The sequence below is a fragment of the Cherax quadricarinatus genome, chromosome 14, assembly GCF_038502225.1.
Source record: "Cherax quadricarinatus isolate ZL_2023a chromosome 14, ASM3850222v1, whole genome shotgun sequence".
Classification (NCBI taxonomy): Eukaryota; Metazoa; Arthropoda; class Malacostraca; order Decapoda; family Parastacidae; genus Cherax; species Cherax quadricarinatus.
In genome coordinates, this window is record NC_091305.1 from 6056869 (window position 1) to 6070688 (window position 13820).

Here is a 13820-nt window from a genome sequence, read left to right on the forward strand (position 1 = left end):
GACGAAATTGATTGAAGCTGACAGGAAGGTGACAGTAATTCAAATAGCAATGCGTTGCAACAGTGGAACGCAGAAGAGCATCTCTGAATGCACAACACGTCGAACCTTGAAATGGATATACTACAGCAACAGACCACACCAGGTTCGAATCCTGTCAGCTAAGAATAGGAAACTGAAGCTACACTTGGCACAGCTTCACTAAAACTGGACAGATGAAGATTGGGAAAACGTCGCCTGGTCTGACGAATTGCGATTTATACTCTGACATGCAGAATTTGGCGTAAATCTTTGGGATGTGATGGAACGGGAGATTGGCAGCATGAATGTGCAGCCAGCAAATCAGCAGCAAATGTTTGATGTTATCATGTCAACATGGATCAGGATATCTAAGGAATGTTTCCAGCACCTTGCTAAATCTGGGGGTAAAGTGTGTACCTAATAAAGTGGCCACTGAGTGTATATCCACAGTACAAACAGGAGATCGGCAATACAGCAGTAGTGGAAATCGTCTAGGCAGATTTTTTCCGGAAAATCTTCGTGGCAGTCTTTAGTTATCATGATGTTGCAAGCTTTGCCGGCACCATTAACCTCTACGTACTTAACCTATCAAGAGATAATGGGTTGCACTGCTAGGAATTCGTAGTGACCTTTACTACCCTCGGTTCAAGACTGAGAAGGACGTCTGTGCTCTTGGTGTAAATCATAACATATCGTATTGTGAGGCTAGGAAGAGGGTCAAGGAGCACATAGGACTACCATGCCCAATCATACACATGCCCCAGCAGTACGAACTCCTCCTGTCTAGTGCGATGCTAGTACCTGTACTCTGCCCTGACTCCTGCGCCTTCCAGACCTTCCTCCTCTAACACTCCAAACTCCCGTCTTTATTTTCACTCCTACTTATATTTCTCTCAATGATTCTGCATTTAACTTGTGTCCTAGCTAGACAATATAAGGTAAGTCAACGACACAACCACGAGTCACTCCCACCTTATCTTCTTCTCATGTCTTAAAACCAACTCCTTAGGTTTCCAGAAGGCGATTTTTTGCATCCAGATTATTTTCAATTGACTCAGAGTATAGTCTGGACACTGCTCCCAGTAACTCTCCATCTGGAACAAAAAATTGAAAGCACATCGCTCTGGAAGGAATTGATGCTCCTAAAACAGGTTTACTATACTACAGTGGAATTGTCGTGGTCGCAACTGTCTGCAACTGTCGTTGCAGATTGAGCTTTACAGAACACCCGTTATTTGTGTACAATAAACGCTTAACCAGCACAGTCGTAGACTGTGTTGGTCTGCAACACTACCACTCCACTGATAAAATGAGGGGCGAGTCCCCATCTATGTTCACAATACATTGCCTCACACTGAACTTAATTAAATTCGACTTTTAGTGTAGTCGTATGCAACATTGAGTTCAATAATACGTACCTGGATGTTCAGCTTACTGTCGATATGTTGAGACTCTTGATGTTGATGAGCTTATCTTGACTTTCTGGGCAACTGTTCCACCGTAAATTCATTGTATGTGGTTTCAATGCCCATTATTATCATTGCCATCCAAGCCTTAAGGACGAACTGTAGATGTAAGCAAATTGCCGAAATAGCTTGACATACAAACCTCAGTCTTCTGAACCATGATAGTGGAATTCGTGTGGATGATCAGACTGGGAACATTTCAGCTATAAACTTACCTTTGTTTTCTGCGGTAATAGCAGTGTATGTTACTTGGAAAGCTAATGACGACACATTAGGAAGTGTCCACTTCTCGATCTGTATTTCTTATAACCGTGACACTAATTTTTAAAGAGGTGGACCGGTAATCCAAGAGAAGATCGGTCAGATGACCAAAAGCTCCAGCTGAGGGTCATCCCATGACTAAGAACCGCGTCAGGAAACGCTTGTCCTGTTTCCTGACAAACATTACCTAATCTAACCTGTGACACCTCTGTTTCTCCTGATGGGGGACGTAGGGGGATGGGGGCTAAGGGTAGGGGTTCAAATTGCTGGAACTTGTCCAACGTTGAGCGATGCAGTGAGGTTTTTAGTTTTCAACTGTTTACGTATCGCAGTTGTCTTTATTCATTCTACCTCCCCGTCAACTTTACGCTAGCCCTCGGTGACAGTGTAATACCAGTGCAACCTTCAGTTCGGTTCTTGGACCTGCACTTCGACCGTTGGCTCATCTGGAAAACCACGTTGAAATCCTTATCACACGTTGTTGTTAGTTTTGCAGTATTTTACCGAATCTTACTGGCACCTACTGGGTAGCCGTTATATTTGATCAGCTCTGAATTATACTATGGCTTACAGGTGTGTGTTTGGACAATCAATGCTCTCTTGAAGAAGCTGGATGTGGTCCAGAATGCATGTCTGCGTGTGTGTCCTGGAGCATTGAGATGTATCCAGCTTGAGAGACTGGAGGTGGAAGCAAACGTGTCTTCTTTTCGATTACGCCGATATAAACCTATGCTTCACCATGGATTTATGACGGCCAGGAAGTCAGCAGTCATCCATCTGGACTCTAACACACTCCAATATCGTTAATACTTTTTCTCTGAATCGCTGCAGGTCCCTGGCTGCCAGATTCCAGTTTTGTTGTCAAGCATCCGGCATCGTACTTGGGTAGATAAGATGGTGAAATGAAAGATAGCTCTTTGAGAGTTACCAAAAGATCAAAGTTTACACATCATGGCTTCAAAATATAAAAACTTTTGCTCGGCAGGTCCTCCAGCTCTTCAACAAGTCACCTCTAAATACCGATGGATCCAAGAGAAGTGAATGTGTGGGAGCAAATATATGGTTTGCACGTGTCCTCAGGTTCAGTTTGCCACACCATACATAAGTCTTCACTGCCCAACTCTTTCTCATTGACCGAAACAAATTTTGCAAGACTTAAAAAAAAAGTGGTAGCCATGTTATGTCTTTCTGACTCCATGTCTGCACTGACAGTTATATGTCTCTGTAAAAGAATCCTCTGCATCCCTGACATCCTTAACCCCTGCCTCCTCTACCGCCTTCCTCCCCCTCAAGGGAGGTTCCTTGATGCTGGTGAGGGGCTCTTGATCTAGGGAATTGGATCTGTGCTCCAGTTCCCTGAATTGAGCCTGAATACCTTCCATCCCCCCCCCACATGTGCTGTATAACCCTACAGGTTTAGCGCTTCCCTGTTATTATAATAATAATACCGCCTTCCTCGTCACACCTCTTCTTCGCCTCTGTGAACGAGAACATCATCAGTCAGCAGCAGACACCGTCCACCAGGACCAAACATCGTGGTCTCTGTGATTCACTTCCTTGACGCGACAATCTTAATAAGGTGATGATGTTACGTATTTGTGATCACACGTATTCGTATCTTTGTTGGCAATGTTTTTTTTTTTCTTGTCCAGTTTAATACCTTGTGGTTCCTTCCAGCTACAACTCTGAAGAAACACACATGGCACAACAAGCGCCCAATCAGCCAAAGTTTCGCTCGTTGTAGACATTGACGAAGTTATGATTTAATAATTCTCTACACCGAGCGAAAGGTTGTCCCAATTAAACCTAGTTCCGCAAGGTCTTACTGGTTTTTTTTTTTTTTCATTTCTTTAGTTTGTGAAATAGTTACTGATAGCAGAGAAATATATATTGTTGTTGTCATAGCAACAAACGCCAGGTGAATCGACCCCCCAACCTTCCCCTCCTCCCTTCCCCTTCCCTCCCTCCCCCTTCCCTCCCTCCCCCTTCCCTACCTCCCCCTTCCCTTCCTCCCCTTCCCTCCCTTCCTCTTCCTCCCCCTTCCCTCCCTCCCCTTCCCTCCCTCCCCCTTCCCTCCCACACCTTCCCTCCCCATCTTATTCCTTATCCTCATATCAGACATAGACAGAGATATACACCACAGCACCGTATCATCCTTTGCGGATGATACTAGGATCTGCATGAGGCTGTCATCTGACTTAAGAAATCGTAATGACACGATTGCAAATAAGCCATACCCCCGGCCGGGATTGAACCCGCGGTCATAGAGTCTCAAAACTCCAGCCCGTCGCGTTAGCCACTAGACCAGCTAGCCACAATAAGATTCATCCAACTAGGTATATTTCTACACCATAGGAAAGTTAGCACAGGCACCTCTGTGACCACAAATGCAAGTTTTTACAGACGAATCTCCAGCTAGCGTGGCCGTGACGAACTCTAGCTCAAGTCCCTTCACTGCCGTCAACATGACTTAAGAAATTTCTTAAGTCATGTTGACGGCAGTGAAGGGACTTGAGCTAGAGTTCGTCACGGCCACGCTAGCTGGAGATTCGTCTGTAAAAACTTGCATTTGTGGTCACAGAGGTGCCTGTGCTAACTTTCCTATGGTGTAGAAATATACCTAGTTGGATGAATCTTATTGTGGCTAGCTGGTCTAGTGGCTAACGCGACGGGCTGGAGTTTTGAGACTCTATGACCGCGGGTTCAATCCCGGCCGGGGGTATGGCTGTCATCTGCTGAGGACGCGGTTAACCTCCAAGAAGATATAAACAAAATTTTCCAGTGGGCAACGGTAAACAATATGATGTTCAATGAGGACAAATTCCAACTACTCCGTTATGGAAAACTGGAGGAGATAATAACTAGAACAGAGTATACTACTGACTCCGGCCATACAATAGAGCGGAAAAATAATGTAAGGGACCTGAGAGTAGTAATGTCTGAGGATCTCACTTTCAAGGATCATAACAGTGCCACGATCACAAGTGCAAAGAAAATGATAGGATGGATAATGAGAATGTTCAAAACGAGAGATGCCAAGCCAATGATGATCCTTTTCAAATCACTTGTTCTCTCTAGGCTGGAATACTTCTGTACATTAACATCTCTATTCAAAGCAGGTGAAATCGCAGATCTAGAGAGTGTACAGAGATCCTTTACTGCACGTATAAGTTCTGTCAAGCACCTTAACTACTGGGAACGCTTGGAAGCACTTGACTTGTACTCGTTGGAACGCAGGAGGGAGAGATATATCATAATCTACACATGAAAAATCCTGGAAGGAATGGTCTCAAATCTGCACACAGAAATCACTCCCTACGAAAGTAAAAGACTGGGCAGGCGATGCAAAATGCCCCCAATTAAAAGTAGGGGCGCCATTGGTACACTAAGGGAAAACACCATAAGTGTCCGGGGCCCAAGACTGTTCAACAGCCTCCCATCAAGCATTAGGGGAATTACCAATAAACCCCTGGCTGCCTTCAAGAGAGAGCTGGACAGATACCTAAAGTCAGTGCCGGATCAGCCGGGCTGTGGCTCGTACGTTGGACTGCGTGCGGCCAGCAGTAACAACCTGGTTGATCAGGCCCTGATCCACCGGGAGGCCTGGTCATGGACCGGGCCGCGGGGGCGTTGATCCCCGGAATAACCTCCAGGTAACCTCAAGGTAACCTTCCTCTTCCCTCCCTCCCTCTTTCCTCCCCCCCAACCCTCCCTCCTTAGCGAATATTCTTCTCTGTGGTGGTTCATGTATTAATGTTTGTACTACTTAATGTGATGCTGTAAGATGACCTAACTTATTTTTTTTCTCTCGCAAGCAACGAGGATGTCGAGGATGATAAAAGGTGAGTTTCTTTTTTTGTCTGTCTTTAATACTCTCTCTCTCTCTCTCTCTCTCTCTCTCTCTCTCTCTCTGAAGTCATAGACTCGAGTCATTCTTGTTTTATGTACATAACTACAGGTAACCTCGTTGGGTTGGAGAATTAACAAGTGACCGGGAATAATTTAAAAATTTCACAGGTTAAGTTGTGACGTGTACTTAGCTCTCAGTGGTGACGTGTACTTAGCTCTCAGTGGTGACGTGTACTTAGCTCTCAGTGGTGACGTGTACTTAGCTCTCAGTGGTGACGTGTACTTAGCTCTGTGAAGACCTGTTTGCGCGCTCTGTACGAATTGAAGCAAGATGCCCTCCATCGAGCAACTTTACCAACAGCTTAAGGAAGAATTGAGGATGGCGAAGATGGATATTCGGCGACTGACCGAGGAAAACAAGAAGATTCGTAGTAGTCCTCCTGTTTTGAGTCCTCAGGTCAAGAAAGGAAACTGGTCAGTGGCTGGACAGCAGGGAACGAAGTTGACGATCAAGAAGACGAATGGAAAGGGAGAAACGATGAAGAAGAAAGAGACTGCCGTGGAAACTGTTGTGGAAACATCTAATACATTCTCAGTGCTACCCGACGAATGTGAGTCGACTACTGGGAACGTCACGACGATCAACACCAAGGAAGGTAAGAATATTGTTGTTGTTGGGGATAGCCAAGTTAGGTATGTGGATAGGGCGTTCTGCTTGAATGACAGGAGTAGGAGACAGAGAGTTTGCTTTCCTGGGGCTGGGATGGAGGATATTTTTTTTTTTTTTTATTTTATTTAGAAAGCACAATACATATGTAAATGTATTCTATGCATACGTTACATAAACTAAGACATGTTATCCATTAAAAATGAAACAACAATTCCACGTTCTACACGAAGGCAACCCACACCCGAACATACAGGTGGATTTAATAAATTCATAAATACTACCTATATAATCCAAAGAATATCACACGTATTTACAAGGACGTATATGTGATTAATAATAAGAACTATACTGGATATTAACAAAAATTCCTCTACCACACAATCCCAGTACTTAAATAAACCGTTACCCGTAGGTGTATTACCACCATTTACACATCCAACAACATGACCTACCAATCCCCCTTTTAACAATAATTAATAATGCCAGTGCATACAAAAAATATATGCATGCACCGTTTTGAGAAAAAACCCTTAAGTAACCTAACAATCACGGTATGCCCTTACCTCATTAAACCTTAATGAGAATTACAGAATTTGGTTATGCATAAACCACAACAAAAATATAAAAGTACATAGCAACCCAGATATGTACATTATGTTACCATACACACACACTTGTATAATTGGAAGAATATACACCCACAATATCTAATATCAATAATAATAAAACAACAACAAAGAAATTCAAACTGTCAGAACATCATTGTATGACATGGATTTTACACATAAAATTAAAGAATACACTTCATGTTACCTCAACTTTAAACAACCTATGTAAATATTTAATATAAACCAAGACTAGAATTATCATTGAAACATATCAACTGGGTTCTCCCCCCACAAGGACGGGGCAAATAATAAAAAGAAACCCCTTCATGAAATACCAAACAGGTACACCCCTACCACTAACTAACTCCTAGCTTAAGATCAAACTTGTTAATGACTGAACACAAAATCCTAATCTCCCTATCTGAAACACAATTAAACATCCTTGACAGTCATATTCGTCACATTAACGTGTGCAAAGATATTACAATCCTCCTTCTATAAAGAAGTACCGTTATAAAGGAAATACTTGTATACTAATTATATCTAAAGAAAAGCTAATCCACAAGGGCAATATGGAAAGTACTTGCAGCTACATGTTAAAACTACAAAATAAGCATCATTCTATACTAACGTACTTGACTACAGTGTTCCTTGCTTTATTTTATATTTTAAAACCCTTCTCAATGTTAATAAAAAGAATTACTGCTATTCACTGGCAATATCATTTTTGCACGTGTTCAGTACTACTTGACCTAAAAAACCATAACAGCCACTTAAGCCACCTCTCCTCGATAGTGAATGCAATAATATACCCAACCAAAATATGCAATGCAAGGCATTCCATGTATGACTATGTATCCAAGGTACTGATCGCCAATATCAAATATCTCTGCAGGAACATAACCATTCCATAAATATATGCTCTCACTATCTCACCCTCACACCACCTTCCACACTGCTAGCCTAACCTTACACTCCCCCCCCTCACAATAAAAGAGACTCTACCCTTGCCCCCCCCCCTGTTCCCTTAGAAGCTTTGCTACAGTAAAATTACGATAACCTATCGAAAAACTTGATTCCCATTTTCCCCCATATATTAACCTATTCCTACACCGTGTCCTATAAAACCGCGCTGCTAACGCTTTTATCCTCAACTGCCCTGAAATCTGCCTCATACCCCAAGAAACATGCAAATAATCTGCCATAACATACATCAAAGCCCTGCCCACTTCGCTTGCTACCCCACTAACATCCATCGACAACGATCTAAGAAAAGACCAACTCCCCCCCCCCAACAGCCTAATAACCCCCGCCATCCAGACTCTCACCACTTCCAAAGATGAACAAAAATACACCACATGATATGCCGTCTCCTCCTCCCCACAGAATAAACATGTTGCCTCTCTAACCAACCCCATCTTATGCAACATATACTTAGATGCCACCACACCCATTAGAAAACGGTACACCAACTCCCTAACCCTTGCTGGTATCCTAAGCTTCCTGAACTCCCTCCATATGACCCTCCAGTTATACATGGGGTATACTGCGGCCCCCTGCAATACACCCCTTCCCCACGCCACACCCACCACTGCGTTTACCTTCAACCTTTTTACCTGCCCCACTGCCAACATGAATCTTATTACATCTTCACACTTTCTCAAATCCCTACCACTCCACCAGTTTCTAGCATCCCTCATCACCCTATCCACCCTAACACCCCCCTCCCCCCCCACCCTTAGATACCTCTGCTTAATATATAATACCATTACCCTAGGCCCTAAGGCCAACAAACCTAGTCCCCCCCTTTTCACCTCCGTCATGACCACATCTTTAAGGACAACCAGGCCCTCCCAAACCCCCACACAAACCTCAACACCCTCCTCTGTATTTCCTGTATATCCTGCACCCCCAAAGGGAACACCTCCGCTACACCCCAGACCTTACTATACACCACCGAGTTAATTACCAACGCCCTCTGCTGTAACGCCACTTCACTGGCCCTCAAACCTTTTAACTTGCCTATAACCCTACTCGTGACTGCTTCTGAGTTAATCCTCCTACATTCCTGCAAATGCTTCATATACCATATCCCACACACCCTAATTCTGTCACAAACCGTCCATCCCATTTCCTCCCCCAATCTCCCCCCAACCCATGTTCCTACTTCCAATAACCTAGACTTTGCTAAATTAACTACCATTCCTGAAACATTCCCAAAACTCCTAATGACCTCTCCCACCCTTCGTAAAGCCTCCCCACTCGTAACTAACACAGTTGTATCATCCACATAACCTACGATGCCCCCCATACTTCCCCCCCCCACCTCCCTCAATGCGTCGTCCACAGCCTCAAAGAAAGGATGTTGCACGCATGCAAAGAGCAACTGTGACAGCGGGCAACCCTGCCTTAATCCCTGTTCCATCATCACCGCCCCCCCCAGCTTACCATTAACCTGCACCCTCATGACAGCCCCCTCATACAGAATGCGCACCCACCTCACGACCCCCCCTCCAAAACCCAATTTTTCCAAACAGCCCCACAAAAAGTCCCTCTTCACGCAGTCATATGCCTGAGCCCAATCCAATCCAAGGACGCCCCCTCCCTGACAGTTCTCTATAAAATCCCTTATCACACTGTGCCCATTCTTCATAGTCCGTCCCGGAATCCCATACTGACCCCCATGTACGCTACTCCCAATTACCTTCTTTAACCTGTTCCCCAATACCTTCGCAAAAATTTTGTAATCCGTACACATTAACGACAACGGACGATAATCTCCCAAACCCTTCTCCTCTCCTCCCTTCTTTGGCACCAAGACAACGACCCCAGTTCTCTGTGTTTGCGCCATTCTGCCCCATTTCAACATATAATTCAGAACTGCCACTAGGCATTCCCTCAGTACCACCCAATGTGCTTTGTAAAAATCAGTAGATAACCCATCTATTCCCGGTGCCTTCCCCTGACTCAACCCATTCACCACTTCCCCCACCTCTTCCCCCGTAATGCCTCCCTCCAACTCCCGATCCCCCTGCCCCATACCCTGCGAAACCTTCATCCCTCTAAATGTTTCTAACCCACCCACCCCTCCCCTTCTCTTCCATTTCTCCGTAAACCAATCATCAGCATACCTACTGATAGAATCTGTGTCAGTGAGGCCCTGTCCCCTCACATAACCCTCCCCACCCTCCACAACAATATGCGTCACGGTATTCCTCAACTGTCTGTCCTTGAATTTTCTGAGAACATACCCGGTTGGCTTATCACCTTTTAGTACGTCCTCCAATCCTGCCCTGACCCTGAGTGCATCAAAACGTTCATTATGCATCTCTACTAAATGACTCCTAAGTTCCCCCATATCTCCTTCCACTCCCTCCCTACCCCCCCCCCCGCATAACAATCATTCAACTGACCCTCTAAATAATTCTGCAATCCAAACCTCCAGCGTGCCCTTTCCCTGCCCCTCTTCCTAAAAAATTCTACAATTTTCACCTTTGCCTGCAACTCCCACCAATCTAGCAAATCCACCTCCTCATCCCTAGCCTCCCAAAAGCCTTTCCACCATGACTGAAAAGACCGACCTTGATCCTCCTCCTGTAAAAGCCTCACATTTAATTTCCAATAGCTCTGATATATTCTCGGAATACCATCCACCCTAAGGTCAGCCAACACTGCTCTGTGGTCTGATAAACCCACGTCTACTGTTCTAACTCTCTCCACTCCTATCCCCTGCCTCACATAAATCCTATCCAACCTTGCCTCATAACTCCCCTGTACATAGGTATGCTCAACCTGATACCCCCCCCTGCCAACCACATCTACCACCCCGACATCGCACAAAGCATCCCTTAAGACACCCAACACGCACCCCGCCCCCCTAGGTACTACGTCTACATGCCTAATCACACAATTCCAATCACCTCCAATTATCGCTATGGCAGGTAAACCCCTGAGATAATATAACAAAACGTCACGAACAAAATCTGATTTTATCCTTACATTACCAATCGCAGGCATATAAACTCCCACAAAACATACCCTACTCTGCCCCCACCACCCATCCACCCGAACAACCCTCCCCCCACCCCCCTCCTCCCACCCCATGACTCGCAATGGACTGGTCTCCTTTACTAAAACAGCCACTCCGCCCTTTAAAAGCGTTGCCATGCTTACAAACAACTTATATCCTCTCAATCTCAACTCACTACCTGACTTATGGTTATGCTCCTGTAGGAAACAAACATCAACGTCGTACCTTTTGAGGAACCACTCCAACCAGACCCTTTTTACCTCAGTTTTTAGGCCATTAGCATTTATCGTTACACACCTGAATGGCCAGGGAGAGGCGGCTTACCTCTGTGCCGCTGTGGCTTGCTCACACTTCCCTTCAAGCTGCTCACACTTTCCTTATTACTCTTTTTAATAGGACCCCCTACCCCCCCTTGTCTCTCCCCCGATTTTCCCTGTACTCCCCCCCCTGTAGGGGATTTGCGGACCACCTCTGCCCATGCCTTCTTACCTGGTCTTTGCCCAGGTGTTAAAACATCATCTAATTCAGTCAACCCCACTGGCCTCTTCCTAGAGCTGCCTACCAAAGCCACCTCTTCCTCAGGTACATCCTCCCTGTGTACCTCTGCCACTACAAGTATATCCTTTCCAGTATTCCCTGCTACTTCCGACTTCTCACTCAGCCCTTGCAATTGCTGCGTTTCACTGGTCCGTCCATCCATGTCCTCTCCTACCACGGCCTCCTCCAAGAATTCCTGGAGCACTGACTCCAAGGACACCTCCTGTGTCGACTCCCCCACTTCCTCCACCACCACAGGCATTGGAGTAGGAACTCCCTCCTCCACCGGGAGTGTGACACACGTCCCCATCTGTTCACCCTCCTTCTCCACCTCCTCACTCCATAGAGGAGTCCCAGTCTTCGCCGCCGCCACCACACTCGTTTGCTGGACGTCCTCCACCGGGGCTGACACCCCCGGGGCAACTCTACGTGCACATTGCGCCGCTATATGATCATAAGAGCCGCAAAGACGACACGTTCTCCTTTGCCCCACATACGACACATATACCTGATTTCTGGTGCCTGTCAACATGACATACGAAGGTATAGGCGTCTTGAGGGTCATCTTGATGTTGTATGACCCTTCCGGGAGGCCCTCATATGGTCCATCCCTCCATACCCCACCTCTGGCTTCATGAATGACTCCATACTTGCTAAAAACTTCCATTATACCAAACTTAGTTGCCTCAAAGGGTACATTCCTCACTCGTACCCACGTATAGTAAGTAGACACGTCATGCAAGCACACATCCATCGTCGAGTTGAGGCACATTCGGCGTTCCTGGTACTCCTCCACCACACTGCTGTAGTAGCTAGTCCTCAGGAACTTCACAAATACTCGTTTCACCCCATTAAGGGCCACACCATACAGTTCCTCGTTAGGTATACCATATAAATCCCTAATAATTGCAGGAAGAACGACGTTCATCGTAGCAGGGCTCAGAGAACCCCTCAACAGCTCAATGCAGACTGTGTTAATCCTCCTGCCGGTGTACTCCGCCATGTCTGAACAGTGAAAACTGCGCAGAAACCAGGATTAGTGGGAGCTACTGCTCAGTGCGTCCGCACGGCCCAACAGCGATGCGAACAATGAGGATAGGGCGTTCTGCTTGAATGACAGGAGTAGGAGACAGAGAGTTTGCTTTCCTGGGGCTGGGATGGAGGATATTGTTAGCCGTCTGGATGACATCATGAGAGGTAATGGGAGCAATCCTATTATCTGTCTCAGTGCTGGTGGCAACGATGTTGGCAGACGTAGGAGTGAAGACCTGATTAGCAGGTATAGGTCAGCAATAGAAATAATTAGGAGGAAGGGTGGGAACCCTGTCATATGTGGTATTTTGCCAAGGAGAGGAGTTGGAAATGAATGGTTGTCCAGGGCAATTGGTGTCAATTGCTGGCTGGACAAATACTGTAAGGAAAATGCAGTAACATTCATTGACAACTGGGACCTCTTCTATGGCAGAAATGACATGTATGCCAGGGATGGGGTTCACTTACCTAGGTCTGGGGTGGGGGCATTGGCAACTGCAGTGGAGGGAGCTGTTAGGTCTTTAAACAGGAATAGTTATTGGTATGGGTTTTGGCGGGAAAACAGTCAAGTCGCAGTGTAGTAATATGAGTACTAGGAGAACTAGTAATAGGCAAAATGAGGTAGATATTGGAAAGCCAGTGGCACAAATTGACAAGGACAGTAATAGGTTTAGTGGAATAACAGAAAGGAGCAGGAAGGGTAAAGAGAGAGGAGGGTCTTTAAATATATATTACACAAATAGTCGCAGTGCTAGGAATAAGATGGACGAGTTGAGACTAGTTGCTAGTGCAGGTAACATTGATGTATTTGCCATTACTGAGACGTGGTTTAATTCAAAAAGTCGGGACATGCCTGCAGAATGTCACATTTAGGGTTTTAAAGTGTTCCAAGTAGATAGAAGTATCAGGAAGGGGGTGGGGTGGCATTGTATGTCCGAGATCGCTTGAACTGTTGCATAAAAACGGGTATTAGGTCTGAAGTAACACATACAGAGTCTGTTTGGATAGAATTTTCAGAGGGGCATGAAAAATTAATATTAGGTGTGATATACCGTCCCCCAAACTTAGATAGGGACCATGGGAGACTACTATGGGAGGAAATTGTTAGAGCCACAAGGCACGATAATGTAGTAATTCTAGGAGACTTTAACTTTAGTCATATTGATTGGAATTTCTTGACTGGGAATTTAGAATCATACGACTTCTTAGAAGTAGTTCAGGATTGTTTTTTGAAGCAGTTTGTGACAGAACCTACAAGGGGTAATAGCCTGCTTGACTTAGTTCTGGCAAACAATGAATCCCTTGTTAATAATTTAGAAGTTTCAGAGGAACTGGGTGCTAGCGACCAC

The 13820-nt window shown here is 45.3% G+C and overlaps 1 protein-coding gene across 8 annotated transcripts in view; it reads left to right on the forward strand.

Annotated features, from left to right (window-relative positions):
- LOC128695704 (carboxypeptidase D) overlaps positions 1–13820 on the forward strand; it is a 246567-nt gene that overhangs the window by 37738 nt on the left and 195009 nt on the right. For 7 of the 8 annotated variants that reach the window (XR_011391986.1, XR_011391985.1, XR_011391987.1 and 4 more), the window contains exon 2: positions 5561–5587. The exons of the other annotated variant lie outside the window; for it this stretch is intronic. Coding sequence is in view for 4 of the 7 variants with exons in the window: in XM_053786545.2 (XP_053642520.1) it covers positions 5561–5587 (27 nt within the window). In the remaining 3 variants the exon portion in view is untranslated. The remainder of the gene's footprint in view (positions 1–5560; positions 5588–13820) is intronic. 8 annotated transcript variants of the gene reach the window in all.